Genomic DNA, 20,517 nt, shown 5'->3' on the forward strand with positions numbered 1-20,517 from the left:
GATATATTTTTTTAAGTAACGTCATCGTAAACATGGTGCAGATGTTACCCGTTAAAGGATTTCCTATGGTAAATTGCATCTTCTAATATATACAGAAATGCAAAGTGAAGAGAGAGACGTGGCATAAAAGAAAAGGATCGAAAGACAAACAATATAGACTGAGCAACAGGAACTCCTACAAAAAGGTGTGGAGGTCTCGTGTTCTTCGGAAGGGAACTAAATGGTTAATAGCAATATCAATTATCAATCACTGAAGTTTGTATCGAAGAACGTCAATTTAATAATGTAGCACTACAGTGTGTTCGAATTTTAGGAAGTGTATGATTTAATAGCATATTTACATGTAACAGGACAGGTATATTGTTGTTTTCAATATTTTACATCACTGGGTCGATACCTCTCCAAAAGGATCTTAATCAGACTTTTAATAAATTTTAATCGGGAAAGGTCCTGTCAAGGACGGCAGTAAAAATCGTGAATGTGTGACCCCAGCTTAAGCATATAAACAAGCGGCAAGATGGACAAGGGAAACTTCATATTTAGATTCTGCGATTTCAATTTCCTCAGGCAACGCGGTGTAAGACAGATTATTTGGTTATTAATATGTCCTTTTAAATCATATAGCTCATAAAGGCAATAGCGACATGTTTCTGCAGTCTTATATCATTAGATACTAGTAACAAAAACGTCGTCTTGTGTGTAATTTGTAAATTGTGTCATATTTCAGTTAGTTACACTTTACCCGAGTAAATATTTGTTCTGTAGGTACTTCATCCCCATTCCTTAATGACAGCAGTGCTGAAAGACAATTATGAGAATTCAATTTGCCGAATAAGTCGTGCAATATAGCTTTATACCTTCCAACCACTCGCATCGAACTCGAAAGTTGTCGAATTAGAATAGCGGATGATGAAAGCATAGCAACAGACTCTTGCCACGTCGACGCAAGTAGTCTTACCTCTTTTCGAGTTCATGCAAATCCGTCAATATGTGCTTTTACTTTTAATCGCTTGATGAAATTAACAAAAACTTGCCAATTTGTACGTATGGAACTTTTCATACATACTTTTGTAATACATTTGTAATAAGTCGTTGCGAATTTTCTAGTAAAGGGGAGATGATCCAATTTGCAACATGATAAATCGTTTACCGAAATCAACTATAATAGATACATGTAGGTTATGTCTGTTTTAAGTGTTTCTAAATAGAATAGTGAATCGAAATACTGAATGTGCCAAAATAAAATAGCCAGACCGATTAGTAGAAACAGCCAAAGGCCACCAATTCGTCTTCAACGCCTCGAAAAAAAGATATATACCGGTTAAGCGAAATAGACTCCACAAAAAAACTTGTTTGAATAAACACACACAAGACTAGCAAAAGTTCGAGGTTTCTACTTTGTAACTGGAACAAATTACAAGTGAAGGAACAGCAAACATGCATATTTCTTTGTTCACTCATTATCAATATTAAAACATTTTGCAAGAGATAAAACACACAGTTTAAATTTAGCATATTTATTCATTCATAAACAATGCTGAAATTCAATTTCATAGTTCAATTATCGAAGCATACATTATTATAGTTGATACATTATCCAAATTACAATAATAAAAGCTGCAAGTGATAAACCAGTGTCAAAGTTATTTAATCAAAAGACTATAAAATATACAATTTTCAGAATTTGAAATGTTCGCTAACATAAATCCCATTTAACGTTTTTAAGCCATTCATAAATATGATATAACAGTTTTGTTTTAATTGCTGAACTAAGCAATACAATGATATGGTTAGCGATAAGAATATGTGGACTTTTTCTTCAAACCATCAACATAATTTTGCACTTCGAGAGGAATAGTACATCTAACATAAAAAATATTACCAGATATAGTTCAATTCAACATTATTTTTTTTCATTCTAAAGGTTATTATATTACCCATTGAGTGTACAAGATTTTTCCTAAAACACAATGTACTTTGCTTCACAGTTATCAAAATTGGCGGAATTCATGACATTATATAAATATTAGTGTATAAGGTACAAAGTGTAATACTATCATCAAAACTGAACAGTATGCTGTATAAAAATAAATAATAAAGGGAGGTAACTATAATCACAACTAGCAATATATATTTTCTACTGCCTTTATATAATGTTAAGTTACATAGTAAAAAAAGGATGTAAAGAATACACCAAGAAACAGCAGCAAGTCAACAAAAGCTTGATCATCTTTTTAAATTATCAAATTCTGAACAAAGTAGTAGAAAAAACCTCTTTTTGATCTTAACTCTCATATTGTTATAACAAACAGTTTATTTCATAAGAAATGTCAAATTATCAATAATACTCATAACAAAAATTGTATCAGATTAAAAAAATTATGAACCCTTCCAAAATAACAAGCAGTCGTCATAACCTTTCAGTCGAAGAAGGACAGATAACACTATTTACTAAAGATCATAAACATGCTATATCAGGTAACCATATGGTAATATAAACCTTTCTTCAATATTGAAATGCCTTAGTCTGATCCCATACATTTAACTTAAAATGAGCCAACCAAATTATACTGAAGGATTAGAGACGATATTCTACGAACCAAAATGACTTTGACTTCACACTATTAGAGGAAATTTCGACATAACATGTTTCCAATAGAAAAATGTTCGACATATTATTATTTGTATTCATGGTGTTGTCTGTTAGTATTTAAATTGAAAGTTTCGATCATCCCATTGATATCTTTTTTCTTGTTACAGATCTAAATAAAATAATCAAAGTATGACAAAAGCCATGTGTAATGGCTAAAACTTCTCTAATTAACTGGGAGTGGTCACAGGTGCTCCGGAAAGTCAAACATTATAAATCTTTGTTGAATGATTTACACAAATGAATGTGATACTTGAACATCTTCTTAAGACAAGACTTACATTTATGTCATTAAAATATAGAATTCAGGCATTCTAGTAAAATATATTTCACATGGAGGTCTTGGACATAAAAATATATACGGCAGCATATATAAGTGAAAGCCTAACATAGTTCGACCATGGTATAAATATAGTACACGTCTTTTTTAAATGATGAATTTGAGTTATATATTCGATTTGTAAAACACCAAATAAACATTTTTGATAATAGAAGGAACATATCAGAATGATGAACTCGAGCATGCAATAATTAATAAATAATAGAATGTTCTTGATTGCGCAAGTAACGCTCGATGAGGCGAAAATGATTAAATGAAAAGTAACTACCCATAATATGTAAATATATGTATGTATCAATAAAAAATAGACAAAATATATCAGTTCTACATCTGAAATGTGCATTTTACATCAAGTTCTTCATCCATTTGAACCTATGTGTGAATGCAGCTAAACAAAATAGAATTATTTGGATAACTTTGATTTGCTCTCAAAACATGTCAAATGGGATATGTCTAAAACAATCTGACGGAACTACAGTCTCGGTCAACTACAAAAATAGCACCAATAGAACGATTAGTTTCAAAAGTTACAGGAGATCGTTAACTGTAAAAACTCACATATATGTTCCTAAAAATGTTAGTATAGGAATAAAGTCACTAATGCATTGTTGTCAAAGGTACCATGCTTATAATTTAATACGCAAGACACGCGTTTCGTCTACATAAGACATCAGTGACGCTCAGATCAAAATAGTTATAAAGCCAAAGTAAAACGTTGAAGAGCATTGAGGACCCAAAATTCAAATAGTTGTACCAAATACTGCTTAGTTAATCTATGGTACTTCTGATCCAAACAACAGGGCAATGTACCATTCAATTATAATTTTTATTATATGGTATCATTCAATAGAAACTTTCAACAACGGTTCTACGGTGATCACAAATCCGTAAGCTTATTAGTGGTTTTATACCTTATACAAGTTTTTGCTTTTATACTGTATCATAGTTACCTATTCACATCACAGTTATAATATTTTAAAGCCATTCAAAGCATTTAACTACAATAAAAGTAGACTGAAATAAATATCCGTAAACTTGCAATTAAGACTTTTTAAATATTAACTAGTAAGTAATTTATAAGACTAGATTACTGTTTTTAAAGCTTGTGTAATAATAAATCGACAATGTATAATTTGAAGATAAATTGAATACAATGCTTATGTAAGATAAGTGTTAAAATTCTGATTTATTCATTGATTTGAAAATATATAAATTTCTTAGAATATTTTTGTTCATCCAATGTTATGTTATTTTCCAACTAAACAACGCGATTTTACAAAAAAAAAATGTATCAAATATTTGTAAAAACTACTTGTATCTTAAAATTTTTAAACCAACCATTGTCACAAAAAAATATATCATATAACATTAAAATAATTGTTTTCACATTTACAATTTTTTTTAGCAATGAGTTAAAAATAATATTGTAGGTATCAAAACATGTTCATACAAAACTATAGCTAATCATAAAAAAATATAAGCATAAATTTCATGTTTAAAATAACAGCAGTATCAGGCACTTAAAAATATTCTTCTGTTGTATGGTTGTAGTACTTATTTTGACCAGAATAATGTATAATTTGAAATAAACTCATTATAGATACCTGGACTAAAATTAGTATATACGCCAGACGTGCGTTTCGTCTACAAAAGACTCATCAGTGACGCTCGAATCCAAAAAAGTTAAAAAGGCCAAATAAAGTACGAAGTTGAAGAGCATTGAGAACCAAAATTACTAAACGTTTTGCCAAATACAGCTAAGGTGATCTATGCCTGAGGTAGAAAAGCCTTAGTGTTTCAAAAAATTTTAAAATTTGTAAACAGTAAATTTATAAAGAAGATTAACTCTATATGTAATACCTATTTAAAAAAATATAAATTTTCTCAACTAATTTGCTTTCCTATAATTTACTTTTCAGACTAAGCAAAGCAGTGGCAAATCATTATATATATACTTTTGAATTGGATCTCAACCCTTGGCTAATTATAGAATGAAACATGTTCACTAACCTTCACACTGTAACCTTTAACATCTGATGCCCTTTTACAATGCAATGAACAACGAATGAGACTTCAAAATTCAACAATGATATACAAAAGGATTGTTTTATCACAATAGCATACCAAATTCGTCAATAATGTTCCTGCGTTTTTTTTTTATTAAATTTTCAAAAAAAATGAAATCATAGCATTTTTTTTATATCAAACAATTTCCAAATCATTATGATCACAAAAATACATTTATATTTCATTAAAATAAAATATTTCACTTTTTTAAAAATGTTGTTAGCAATATGTTTAATTGATACAAGTATTGTATGAAATCAAAACAGAGTATATAAAAAAAATAATGCTCATTATGAAGGAAACGAAAGTATAAAATGTATATATCTTAGCAAACAGTAGATAGCAGGCACTTAAACTTATTCTTCTTTAGTTTGGTTGTTATTCCCATTTATTTTGATTTGGTCTTTACGTTTACTTTTAAGAAAAGGTCGAATAAGATCTGTATTTAACAACCTCCAAAATAATACAACATTAACAACTGCAACTATAACCATAATCACGCTAAAACAATTTACATAAGCAACAGATAGCTGTTTTCTATGGATATCACCATGGCTTCCAAAAAGATGAAAAACAATAAATCCTATTGGTATTATTCTACATAAGAAAAATGAAATTAAATTCACGTAACTACATGTTCTGTAAAGCATGGTGTCAAATCCGACATTTTGTATTTGTAATAATTTCCGGGAATGTAAAAAGAAACTGTTTATTTCTGCTGTCAAAGCAGTCAGACTGTATCCTATACAAATATGATTATGCCAATTATACCAAAAACCAGGAACTACCTAAAATATAAGAAAAAGCAAAATTTAAAAATCATAGAAATAATATTAAAAATTTAAACTTTGATAAGAAACAGCAATACTCAAAATCATAAGAACACAAATAACAGACAATAATAAAAATGTAAACCTAAGCTCAGTAAATTAGGTTTGAAAATAGTAGCAAGCAGGAGGGTCATGAGGGTAGGCAACTTTTCGGCATTTTCGCTTTTATATGCTCGTCGTCTTTGTTTTTGATTTTTGCATTCTATTGATTTTGATTAGATGCGTTGTATGCCGATAGACCAAACGTGCGTCCTGTGTTGCAAATTATTAGCCTAGATCTATGATGGTTGTTTGTTAAGAGAAAAGCATCCAATGAAGTATATACATGATATACACGTAGTTATATTTGACAGGACAAAATGTTGTTTGTGGTTTATTCTTTGAGATTTTATTGCATTTTAAACAATTTCATAGCATGCTATGGCTATATCATCATGATCATGGCTATTTTGAGAAAAAAAGAACTGTTATTTTTAGAACCATTATTATATGGCTAGAAGGGAGAAAATGCCATGGGTGAAATAAGAAAAACAATAAACCGAACCAGCAAAAACCAACAAGTAAAAGACAAACAACAGTACAAAAAAACATTTCACAGAAAGCTAAAGTTTGGATAACACAATCCCCAACAAACATCGTGGTGAACTCAGTTGAAATGAATTGGTAAGCAGATCATATTCCAGTGGTAGCAATAAAATTGGTAGGGAATGTATGCATGGGACATGGATGGTGCACCCGCTTGCCAATTACGTAATAAAGGGACATAACTCAAGAACAGTAAAAGTGACGCTACTCAAATTTGTACTTGATCTGAGCTTTGCGGTTAGTAGAATTATGTACAAGTTTCATTATGTTTGGATGAGTCAAACTTCAGTAAGAGAACAAAAAAGAAAATTTCAGCCATGTTTCGATTTGTAAATGGTAAATCCTAGAACGGTAAAAGTGATGCAAACAACATACACCTTGATTTGTGTTATGAGATAATCAGCATTTAATTTTATAACGTTTGTTTGAGGCAATCTAACGTACGGGAACGAAAACGTAAGATTCAGTTTTTTGTTTTTTTTTCGTTTGTAAAGGGGAATAATTCTATAACAGTACAAAGGACGTGACCATAACGGTAATCAAAACTGGATCTTTGTTTTGTCTGCTTTTCGTTTCCCCTCCATATGTCTCATTGCAAAGGCTACCGTTCTTTATAAACAATATTAGTTGATTTTCAATACAGGCCATAGTTACACCTAGTAGAGGTGGTTTTTAAATAAATTTATTCCCTTGGTTCCGGCATTTTTTTATATATAGAAAATGGTTGATAAACCTGGTTTATAGCTAGCTTACGCTCCCCCTTTTATGACAGTCGAATATAATTCCGTTATAAAACACAAATTGTTAGCAAAACAAACAGGCATAACCTGTTGTTTAGTTGTTGTCATTTATTAATAGGGTTCATAGGTTTATTCTGGTTTCTCGTTTCTTATATACATTAGACCGTTGGTTTTCCTGTTTAAATTGTTTTACACTATTAATGTGTGGTCCTGTATAGCTTTCTGTTTGGCGGTAACCAAGGCTCCGAGTTGAAGGTCGTACTTTGACCTATATTTGTAAACTTTTTATACATTTCGACTAAGATAGAGTGTTTGTCTCAATATCGCTCATATAACATCTTTTTATTTATATTAACATACAACATCTTGTTATTTATAGTAACAGCTTGTTGTTAGGTGTGAGCCAAGGCTCCCTGTTGAAGGCCGTACATTGACCTATAATGGTTTACTTTTATAAATTGTTATTTGGATGGAGAGTTGTCTCATTGGCACTCATACCACATCTTCCTATATCTATAAATGACAAACAACGGTATACAGCAGTCATGATATTAATCACTATAAAAACAAACAACTGTGTCAAAAAAAGAAAAAGAAAACGACTTGTAAACAAAAAAATAAATGACATGAATACAAAACTTTACCATAGCACAATTACACAATGTTGGGATGTATAAATACCGAGCCACGGTAAAAGCATATTGCCAAAATTGGACATAATATTATGAATCTTTTCTTGGATATGGTCGCTTTTAAACAAACAAAACAATTTTGTGCGACGATCAGTATAATTGATTTTCGGATGTGTACAACTTTGAATTGTGGTTTAAGCTGTACAGCTTTTACTTAACCAATTAGACATATTGGATGAATCGGTAATATCAATTTTCCCTTCAGATTCCCTCTAAAATACTTATTTTAACAGACTAGCAAATGCTTTTTTATGCAAAATAATAAAGAATAATTGATATTCTCGTTTGAATTGTTTTACATTGTCATATCGGGGCCTTTTATAGCTGACTATGCGGTATGGGCTTTGCTCATTGTTGAAGGCCGTACGGTGACATATAGTTGTTAATGTCTGTGTCATTTTGGTCTCTTGTGGACAGTTGTCTCATTGGCAATCATACCACATCTTCTTTTTTATATTGACACTACCAAGGTACTTATCATAAACAATTGCAAACAACGGTCATCGCTGAATGGTGTGATAAATGAGATTAAATCTGGTTAAAAGTAAAAATCACAAAATTACTGAACTCCGAGGAAAATTCAAAACGGGTAGTCTTTAATCTAATGTCAAAATAAAAAGCTAAAACTCATCAATCAAATGAATAATAACTGTAATATATCTGACTTGGTACAGGCATTAAAATGGTTTTCTTATGTAGAAAATGGTGGATTGTACCTGGTTTCATAGTATTATTTATGATTACATCCCACAGAAATGGATTGTCAAATTAAACGATATCAATTCGAATTTGAAACTTTACAAAACAAGCATACATTTTTGTTTAGGGGCCATCGGTTGTTGTCTAGATCTACTCTTTGGTCGGGTTGTTGTCTCTTTGACACATTCCCCATTTCCATTCTCAATTTTATTAATAATCAATACTTACAAATATATGATGAAGTGTGACCTCCCAATATTCTAGTAACTTTTTGTTATACACCATATCTATAGTATCATACAGAAAATACCCTGGAGAAGAAAATTGTACATATATATGTGTTTGTTTTGGCAATGTTTTTCTTTAAAAAGAATGCCTGCTATCTTTTAAAACGGTACACTTAAACCACAGGCACTTGTCTCAAAAAAATCCTATATACCTTAATATATAGATATATAGGGGGGGGGGGGGGGGGGGAAATCTGAGTATTAAGGTATAGGATTTTTTTCCGGAGATAAGTGCCTGTGACTTAAACGCAAAAACTTTTGTAACCTACCAGACATTGAGGTTATATGGTTAAGCATTGTTGGCATAGGTTTATTATTCACCTGGTATACAATTTTTCTTAAGTGCACATTATATAAATTGTCATAATTTCTTTACATAGCTTCGCTTTCACAATTTCGATTTGTATGTGTCACTATATTATTCTTTAATGCATATTATCTATCAATGTTTGTATGTTGTCGTAATTCTCACAAAAGAAAAACACCAAAAAATCCTATCACAAATGTTTTTCTTCCTATTTTAGCCTTTGTATCTATTGATACTGCATGTGTTTAATTTTGTTAAAATAGGCACCGTGGAAAGTCCTAACATTCGATAACAAATGCTGCTCATAAACATATTTAATCTCAAAGCAGGGAAAACGTACTTTCACACATTGTAATCGATCATTGGAAGAAACGGTATAGCCGGTTATTTTGCTGGGTGTAAATATTCGCTTATTTTTGCGGATAAAATATTTATGCCTGGGATAAGAAAATCCTTAGTTTTTGGAAAATTCAAAGTTTTGTAACAGGAAATTTATTAAAATGACCACATTATTGATATTCATGTCAACACCGAAGTGTTGACTACTGGGCTGGTGATACCCTCGGGGACGAAACGTCCACCAGCAGTGGCATCGACCCAGTGGTGTAAATAGTTATCAAAGGTACCAGGATTATAATTTAGTACGCCAGACGCGCGTTTCGTCTACATAAGACTCATCAGTGACGCTCATATCAAAAAAGTCATAAAGCAAATAAAACAAAGATGTCAAAATAAATTCCGCCAAATCAAAAGTGTACATGCAAAGACCTCATTGATAACAGTTTTGAATCCGCCAAAATAATAACCACCAAAATATTTCGCATACCTTACAATGGAAACCGCGAACTTTTACACCTGCAAAAATAACCCGCTATATATACGGTATAACACAGTAGTTTTCATAAGTAATAATTACAAACAATCAACTACAGAACAGATGAAAGCATGCGGATAAAGATATATTACATCATAATATCACCCACAGGGAAATAGAATGATACATGGTTACATAGAACTTCTTCCGATCAGTAGTAAAACCCTTACCAAAGTGGATAGTCCATTTGGCTGTGTGGGATGTATAAGTACGCAACCACGTCCAGTTAGAATGGAAATTTTAAAATCGAAGACATGTCTAGAGAGAGTGTCACGTTCTCTGCATGTTTAGAATCCTTGTGACAACCACGGTAGTCTCAACATAGGATTTTGGGTACAGTTATGCAGTTGGGATTTAAAAAACATCCCCATTCATATATTGAATAATTGTGAAATCCCTACCTATACATATATTTCACTGCGAAATCATAACCCATTCATATATTTATCAGCTCAAATAGTATCTATATGCATATACAATCTTATTACATCGACGGGCATAGATGCTGGACTGGTTAGGGAATTTTGGTTTTAAATAGTCTTCATGGTCGGGTTGTTGTCTCCCTGACACATTCCCCATTTCCACTCTCAATTTTATTCAAAATAACTATTACTATGGATTCATTTATTTTCGTTGGATACTTATTTTCGTGGATTTTGTGGGAACCTTGGAAACACGAATTAAATTGTTCAACGAAATAAAAGTTTTCTAAAGTATTGTATGCAGACTTCGCCAAAACTACGAATTTAAATATCCACGAATATGCAAGTTTTCCTTAATCAACAACCAGATGCTCCGCAGGGCGCAGCTTTAAAGGACCGCAGAGGTTGAACCCTGAACGGTTGGGGCAAGTATGGACACAACATTCAAGCTGGATTCAGCTCTAAATTTGGATTGTGATTAAATAGTTGACACAGCATAGGTTTCTGACACAGAATGAATGTGGTCTAATGAACTTAAAATATTTTTTTTGCCTTTGAGCAATTCACTATGCTGTTGAATATTAATCCTCTCAAAAAAATGTTTGAAGAAATTTTCTTTTTATTTATGAAATCTGAAATGAGAAAAATTTAACCCCCCACCCCTATTTGTTTTCACATCCCCCTTTCCCTTTTTCCAAAACTGATCTCAATTCAAATTTCTAATGAAGTTTGCAACAATAACTACTCATTTAAATACATCATAAAATATTAAAATGTAAAATAAAGTGCTTGTTATCACTGAATGGTAAAGATTGTTTTAATTTATCAGTTGGTAGAAAAAGTGAATATACATTGTATATTGTATAAAACAATGATTTAAGTTGTTTCAACTACTATTCTGGACAAAGAAAGATAACTCCAATTGAAATATTAATTATATATCTGTATTGTATAAAACAAAGATTTAAGTTGATTCAACTACTATTCTGGACAAAGAAAGATAACTCCAATTGAAATTGCAATTAGATATTTCTTGCTATTGCGCAATACTGAGTAATTGAAAATATTTGCTATTGCACAATACTGTGCAATTGAAGATTTCTTGCTATTGTGCAATACTGTGCAATTGAAAATTTCTTGCTATTGCACAATACTGTGCAATTGAAGATTTCTTGCTATTGGTGAATACTGTGCAATTGAAAAATTCTTGCTATTGCACAAAACTTAATATAATAATTTTGGATCCTGATTTGAACCAACTTGAAAACTGGGCCCATAATCAAAAATCTAAGTACATGTTTAGATTCAGCATATCAAAAAAGCCCAAGAATTCAATTTTTGTTAAAATCAAACTTAGTTTAATTTTGGACCCTTTGGACTTTAATGTAGACCAATTTGATAACGGGACCAAAAATTAAGAATCTACATACACAGTTAGATTTGGCATATCAAAGAACCCCAATTATTCAATTTTTTATGAAATAAAACAAAGTTTAATTTTGGACCCCGATTTGGATCAACTTGAAAACTGGGCCAATAATAAAAAATCTGAGTACATTTTTAGATTCAGCATATCAAAGAACCCCAAGGATTCAATTTTTGTTAAAATCAAACTAAGTTTAATTTTGGACCCTTTGGACCTTAATGTAGATCAATTTGAAAACGGGACCAAAAATTAAGAATCTACATACACAGTTAGATTCGGCATATCAAAGAACCCCAATTTTTCAATTTTTGATGAAATCAAACAAAGTTCAATTTTGGACCCTTTGGGCCCCTTATTCCTAAACTGTTGGGACCAAAACTTCCAAAATCAAACCCAACCTTCCCTTTATGGTCATAAACCTTGTGTTTAAATTTCATAGATTTCTATTTACTTCATGTTACTTATACTAAAGTTATTGTGCGAAAACCAAGAATAGTGCTTATTTGGGCCCTTTTTTGGCCCCTAATTCCTAAACTGTAGCAACCAAAACTCCCAAAATCAATCCCAACCTTCCTTTTGTGGTCATTAACCTTCTGTCAAAATTTCATAGATTTCTATTCACTTACACTAAAGTTATAGTGCAAAAACCAAGAAAATGCTTGTTTGGGCCCTTTTTGGCCCCTAATTCCTAAAATATTGGAACCAAAACTCCCAAAATCAATCCCAACCTTCCCTTAGTGGTCATAAACCTTGTGTTAAAATTTCATTGATTTCTATTCACTTTTACTAAAGTTAGAGTGCGAAAACTAAAAGTATTCGGACGACGACGACGACGACGACGCAAGTCGCAAGACGACGCAGGACGACGACGCCAACGTGATAGCAATATACGACGAAAACTTTAAATTTTTGCGGTCGTATAAAAATAGGTACCCACGAAAATCAATGAATCCACTGTATTTTGACTCTCAATCTATGTTTAATCGAGCGACATTGTTGAGTCTTCTATTGACAAAACGCGCGTCTGGTATGTCTGCAGCCGGTTGTACGAACGTGTCATTAACCTTATGTGTCATTAAGTACAACCGGCTGCTGGTGGTACTATATATTATCATGATTATAAGCTTGCTATATCGTTGATGACTTTTTACCTGTTGAAAATACCACCATGTAAAACACCATAGGACTGCTAAATGTTACAGGGTCGTATACGAACTCTGGATGGTTGTAAATACTGAAATATAGTTATAGAAACAATTATATATATATATATTACAATTTAAAAATTGTTATGATAATGAAATAAAAACGTTGCTCTTTGTCGAATGTTGGTACAAATAGACCCGGGGGAGAGCGTTTACTTCTGAGAGTTAAAAGCAAACGTTTCTATAGTAGTCAAATAGTTCAGAAGCTAGACAGTGTATCAAATAATTTGAACAACAACATACGGGTTGGTAAACAAAATGGGTAAACAAAATATGTTCCTCATCCCCCCCCCTTTCCACACACACACACACACACACACATATATACCCAGATTTGAAATTTTTATGAAACTGAAAAAGGAATAAACCATTTAAAAAGTGGTTAACGTCAAGCTTACGGCTTCTCAGATACGCATCTGCAATCATGCTGTTCAAAAAAACAATTATCACAATATCTGAGGTACAAACAATGCGTTTCTGTGAAATGTTTCATCCAATATGACAGATCCCAAACTTTTTATTAATACTGAGTTATAACCATCAAGTTCAAGTCAGTCTGGAGTAAACTTCACCCACGCGACTTGCAAACTTCATTTTAAAATGGTTTCAGTCAAATAACATATTTCTTTTATCTTTATGCATGCCTGATAGCTTTGTGTATATTGTAAGATATGAGATAAAGATATACAAAACTATCCTGATCTTGTAGTCAGGCCGTCACTTATTGATGAATCTAAAGGGCAAGTAAACTTGTTATCGTTCTGTCATAATGTAGGTGCTACTAGTATGACATTTGTGTATAATATATGAATAAATGAAAAGTAAACCGTTCCACTTGGTCAAATAATGGAATTTCACGTTAACATACTCATATTTCATGTATTTATCAATGGAAGATGGTATAGATGACCTATTTTTATTTCGGTATTTGCATAAGTTCAATAGGACTTAGATTCTAATCCAAAAATTGAAATATAATCAATATAAACTTATGAAATCGGCCAAATAATATTGAAAGTAATCATTACATGATGTTTAAAAGATTAAATCATAAAAGTTTGGGTAAGAACAAAATGGACATGTATCCCTGGGATATATACACTTGTACGTGTTTATAACAGTCCTTTTACAATATTGAATGATAATATCAAAATTGGACGGATAAATATAAAACCATGATAGCTGCCTATTAATTTGTTTTGGTTTTTAAATTTGTAAGAACGAAAATGAAATAATGAAAGTATAAATTTAATAATAAGAGTGATATACGATTACAATGTTCCCTACATTTTGCTCTTCATTTCTGAAACACGCTTTTTGAAGTCTCTCAAATTCAATATAACAACCTCGAGATAACAACTCCAATGCAATTAAATATTATCTTGTCCTACTCCAATGCAATCAAATATTATCTTGTCCTGTTGTTTTGTAAGAATTTCAAAGTAACTTTTGAAACCGGAACAAGTTTACGACCACTAATTGCTTCCTAGTACGGTTCTTCTGGTACTCTATTTATTTGTCCATGCATTCACCACTGTGATCATTAAGTAATTAATATTTATGAAAGTATACCTTTCATTAAATTCAGATTGAGACTGATCATGAGCAAATAGCAAAAAGACAATTAACATGATTAATACCTTAATATTTTAAGAATGTGAAAGTTTAACAGTATTTACAAACATACCTTAATATACTCCAGCATCCACAAACCAAACCATGTATCCAAGATATAACAAGATTTCGCCATCGCCAAGAATCTAAATTAGCACGAGCAGATTTTGGTTTGCCGCGACGTTCGACGAGTATATTAATACAGTGCAGCGATACTAAAGTTACAATGAATACACAATATCCAAGTCTATTATCTACACCAACACTTTCCTCCATAATATTGAAAATACACTAAACATAAACCAACTTTAAATATACTTTACGTGTGTGTATTTGTCATGATTTCAATTTTACACACAGAAACCAGGGCGGTTTATTTATAAACTGTGACACACGTATAAAAGTTATAGAAAGCCGTAATAACAATACTAAACATCGTGTTGTAGTATCGATTTTACTACTATTTAAATTTATTTATTTTTTTGTTTTAAAAGGTTGTTGCACAGCGACAATAAACATACATATTGCTTGTTGTATTGTATATCTTGATTAAATAATGAGCTTTAAATTCTATTATTCTCTTAGTTTAAAAAGATTAGAATGAACCCATTTACTTCAAATACGGATTTTAAACAAATTTGTCTTGTCGAAGCGTTGGAGATTTTTCAAGATATTTCACACTTAGATTTACGAAATAAATTTTAAATCTTTAAATAACAGCTCCAGTGTCTAATATTCCGACTTGAAATCGGCTACACATTTATATTCGTGATTTAAATCTAATTTGTCAAGCCATAAAAATATATCATATTTGATAAGATGTTATAATTGGATTTATCCTCAAGATTTAAACCTTGCAGATTTAGATTTTAAATCAATATCAGAAACAGGGTGACGTCTACTTGTAATTATGCAATGTTATATGTAATTCGCAGAAGATCATTAAAAATTAGTATGACGTGTTTACTATTTTACATAAACAATTTACAAAAACTCTCTCTTTATTGTTAATGGCTATAGGTCTATATAATTGTTGAGAAAAATATTAACATTACTGTAAACTGTATTTATTCAAAAGATTATAAATAGTTATTAATATTTTCAATTGCAATAGAAGTACACTTGTAAATCAAATATGAAGTTGGCATGATTCTACCAAAAACCACTTAGTTTTTATATTAGTATTGAATGCTTCTTTATGAAATTTCATAGGGTTGTAAAAGCATTCAATACTTATGATTACATTTTTTCGCTATGATCATGAAAAATCGATTTTTATTATTTAATTTTTACGGCATAAGCTGTGCACATTTTTGGGATAGCACGTGTCACTATGAATATTAAACGTCATTGGGATATGAAGGTGAATTTTAGTATGACGCACAAACGTTATATCCAATTCTAATATGACGTCCTTATTACGCTTTGTAAACAAAGCCATGTTCTAATGAGCACAAAATATGTTTGACACATGCGCACGAACTTACTGTTTATATTAACGTTATTTCCATCGTTATCCTTTAAAATATATACATTTAAGCAGCTAACATAAACTTTCATTATATTTGTTTATGAAACAACATATATTTACCCTGCTCGTAGCTTTTAAACTTATCAAACATGAAATGCAATGCACAGACTCCTCGAGGAGGAAACGGGAACAGCCAAACATTTTTACGGTAATTTCGTACACTTCGACCTATAAAAATACTGTATTTGTCCTATTAGAATCGAAATAATTCCTTCATGTCATGCTCTATGCTCATTTTAACATGGGTAGGCATTATATTTGACCACATTTTACACCTCGCTAACGCTCAGTGTAAAATATCGACAAATATAATGCCTACCCATGTTAAAATGAGCATAGAGCATGACATGAAGGAATTATTTCTTAATCAATATAACGGATTCCTCTGAAACACAGGGGAAGGGTTGGGATCCCGCTAACATGTTTGACCCCGCCACATTCTGTATGTATGTGCCTGTCCCAAGTCAGGAGCCTGTAATGCAGTGGTTGTCGTTTGGTTTTTTTTCCGTTCAATTTTTGTACATAAATTAGGCCGTTATTTTTCTCGTTTGAATGGTTTTACATGTCATTTCGGGGCCTTTTATAGCTGACTATGCGGTATGGTGTCGTGGGCCTCAATCCTTTTTGTTGTCTTGGGGGGACTAATGAGATTGAAGTCACGCTTTTGAATATCGATTTCTAAATTTTATTCCACAGCCATTTTATCAAACACATGGGTGACAGACGACACTAACTGTTCGCCGCCGACAAACATAAAAAAGGTATACAGTCCCGTAAAATACAATAAACAGGATAAATTATGTCCTACATTTCCGGTAACCAGAAATACCAAATAGAGGTATATAACATCTCCCGCCCAAATATAAAATTTGAAAAATTTTGGTCTGGTCACTGGAAATGCAGACAGCAATATGACATAATACAATAATAATAATAATAAAAAACGTTTCAAATTTGTATACACCCTTTCTCACTCTGGCATTACTAATTCCGTACATGGACACAGTTTTGTTTGTACTTGCATATATACTATATCATATATAAGATGAATATAACTTTCATACAGTTGACTCAACTCTTAAGTTTGCTATATATTGGTTACAATTTGTGCTCTAATCACAGTGCTGCTAGCAGAGACCAGAAACTCTTAATATAAATATTTTAAATAACACAATCTAGTATAACACTATCACACACACACTTATAAAGTAGCCAGAAGTTTCATGAAAATAATTTTGATAGACATATATACATACACTCTCAGCCTCAATAAACAATGTTATAGAAAATATACAGGTTTTCACTCCAGCAGACACTAACACTCTGTACACCGTTATATATTCAACTGAGAAAGTATTTGAAAAACTTTTCAATTCTGTTGCATGTAACACATCTAGTTCAATTAATGCCTTTTCTAGCTTCATGATATATATACCTTTTGAATGAAACATTTGATAGAAATGCATATCTTTACGAAAAATCAAAACAATCAATCCTAATATCATACGAAAATAACAGTAAATAAAAGTACATTAGTGCAATTCAATTAAAGCGATGCTATCATCACCAAAAACGTCACAAATCAAGAAGATTATGTCCTTCTGTATAGTCCATAGCTGAAAATCAGGGTATGACTGTAACTGCTCACATCTCGCGATCTAAGGTATGTAAGTTTAGCGATGCAATCATCACCAAAACAGCAGAACAAAAGTCCAACCATGGGTATTGCTTAACGGAGTGTAAATAAATTGAGCGATGCAATCATCACCAAAAAAAAGGTCACAAATCAAGAAGATTATGTCCTTCTGCATAGTTCATATAAACTGTGTAAATCCCGCAATCGAATGTTATGTTAGTTTAGCGATGCAATCATCACCAAAACAACAATATACATATATATTTATCTTCCTCAAAAGTTCAACCATAGGTATTGCTTAACGAAGTGTAAATAAATTGAGCGATGCAATCATCACTTTATAAAGCTCGCCACTAAATTTTGTAAGACATCCAATCAATGCTATTTTTAAACGAAGTGTAATTTCAGTTAAGCGATGCAATCATCACTTTTACTGATAACGCACGCATTGTCTGTTTAGCGATGCAATCATCACCAAAACAAGGCATTAAACTGATTTCTCAAATTTCATCTACGGCACTCTGATTGTTTCATTTGAATAACTTTGCAATATATGACATATTTGACTTTGAACTAATGGTTTGGCGATGCAATCATCACCATGCGAAAGTTTACTAAACATATAACTACTGAATCAACGGCGGTGGTCTTGAAAGTAGCAAGGTTTGTGCTTTGGGTGGTAATTTTGATAAAGGGAGCCAAATCGCATTCTGTGCTGGTTCTCCTACTTTCTGAATCAAGTAAACGAAATTTGCACCGTCTTTTCGCTTGGCAAGAATACGTTTAACTTTCAATTGATTGTTTTCGCATGAATCCACTATTTTATCGGGGTCTATATAGTTATCATCACGGTACCGCACAGGCTTCTGAATACTCCTTCTTGGTCTATTTAAATTTGTAGTATCATGTTGAGAAACCACATCTGTATCCGGGGCGTCACTTTCTGTCGTAACATTTGTAGAAATAGACTTAGAATTCTCCGAGGTGTCTCTGTCAACGGAGCTAGAACTATTATCCGACTTACTGCTAGAATTTTCACTTTCATCGGTTTGTAGGTTAAAATAAGGTGCTGGTAAGGGCACCCGTATATGTGCAAGCTTTAATCTATTGATGTGCACGGGACGGCGAAAATTTCTCTTTCCTGTTGGATCTCTTAAAAAAACTAGATGTGCACTCGGAAGACATGTTACAGTAAACGGTCCATCATAAATATGCTGAAATTTCCTGCCTTGTCCAACGGGCTCTCTGGATAAATAAACATTGTCGCCTACAGTCAAATCTAGTTCATGTGCATTTTTATTTTCGGTCTCTACCATTTTCTGTTGAGCAACAAGGGTATTCAATTTTATATGCTCTCGAATAATGTTCAAACGGGCATCCAAATTCTCAATATATGTTTTTACATCTTTCGGAATGTCTTTAAAATCAACTATGTAAGAAGGCGATAACGGAAAATTTGGCCTTTTCCCGTAGACTATTTCAAAAGCAGAGTATTTTGATCCTGAATTTACACAACTATTGATTGAGAATACTATTCCAGGAAGCATTTCTTCCCATTGTTTATTGTCTAAAACATAAGGCGTTAAACGCTGCGCTAAGGTACGATGTGTACGTTCACAGAGACCCAAACAGTGATGCATCATACTAGGTGTAAATTCTTGCTCTACATTCAACATTTTGCAAACTTCCATTGTACATTTGGCAATAAATTCTGATCCTTGGTCTGAAATAACCGTGCTACACACACCAAAATTACAGAAAAAATTGAAAATTGCCTGAGAAACTGATATTGCATCGTTATTTCTTAATGGCACAGCAAACAAGAAATTACTGAAAGCATCAACTGCTGTAAAAACGTATGTATTGGCATTATTTGATGAAACAAGTGGTCCAAAAACGTCCATTTGCCATACTTGAAATGGTTCACTAGGAGTAGGATATGCTACTATTTTTGCTTTCGTTTTTAAATTGCTAACTTTACGTGACTGGCACTCATGACAAGATTGCACGTATTTACTGATTATTTTACCCATTCGCGCAAAATAATAACGCTCTCTAACAGAGTCTAAAGTATTCTGAATTCCACTATGTCCACCTAATGGGGAGTCATGAGTAATTTTTAAAATTTGCGAAATCAATTGCTTAGGAATAACAAGTTGAAATTCACTCATGTTCTTTGTCCTTTCTGATTTTGCCTTTCTACGGTGATATAACACATCGTCAACTAAAATGAAATCACACGACTCCAATAAAATACGGCGAGATTCTTTTTGTGAATCTGGCAAAACATCATCTTCTAAATATGCAATGATTTTCCTTAAATCGCTATCTTTCCGTTGTAACTTTTTGATGTTAGAGGTATTTGCACCAACTTGAAACTCGCGCAAAGTATTAGCAAGTTGTTCAACGTTCTGATTATTTCTGTCAAATTTCTTTTTGCGATTGTGTACATAAGAGTCTGACTCGTCAGTATCGGCATCATATGGATCATTTAGCGAGTTATGCTCGTCCGTTTCTACATTGTATAAATCGATGTGCTTGTCAGCCACAATGTCTATAGCCTGTACAACAACGTCCGTATTGTCATTCGATTCAAATAAATCAACAAATTT

At 32.2% G+C, this 20,517-nt stretch overlaps 1 protein-coding gene across 1 annotated transcript; it reads right to left on the reverse strand.

The window, feature by feature from the left end:
- Positions 1 to 1,501: 1,501 nt before the first annotated feature.
- LOC139528580 (TLC domain-containing protein 2-like) lies at positions 1,502 to 15,136 on the reverse strand. The gene is made up of 4 exons (XM_071324614.1): positions 14,812 to 15,136; positions 13,071 to 13,153; positions 8,832 to 8,914; positions 1,502 to 5,845 (listed from the first exon to the last, which is right to left on the reverse strand). Exons 1-4 carry the CDS (start codon positions 15,012 to 15,014, stop codon positions 5,414 to 5,416), a joined length of 801 nt encoding a protein of 266 aa, XP_071180715.1. The 5' UTR covers positions 15,015 to 15,136; the 3' UTR covers positions 1,502 to 5,413.
- Positions 15,137 to 20,517: the final 5,381 nt, after the last annotated feature.

Source organism: Mytilus edulis, chromosome 6 (assembly GCF_963676685.1).
Source record: "Mytilus edulis chromosome 6, xbMytEdul2.2, whole genome shotgun sequence".
Classification (NCBI taxonomy): domain Eukaryota; kingdom Metazoa; phylum Mollusca; class Bivalvia; order Mytilida; family Mytilidae; genus Mytilus; species Mytilus edulis.

Coding starts and splice junctions, on each gene's coding strand:
- LOC139528580 (XM_071324614.1), bottom strand. CDS start 15,014: ATGGAGGAAAGTGTTGGTGTAGATAATAGACTTGGATATTGTGTATTC. Junction 13,154..14,811: donor GGATGCTGGAGTATATTAAG/GTATGTTTGTAA, acceptor ACTATATTTCAG/TATTTACAACCATCCAGAGT. Junction 8,915..13,070: donor CATGGTGGTATTTTCAACAG/GTAAAAAGTCAT, acceptor TTTCTTCTCCAG/GGTATTTTCTGTATGATACT.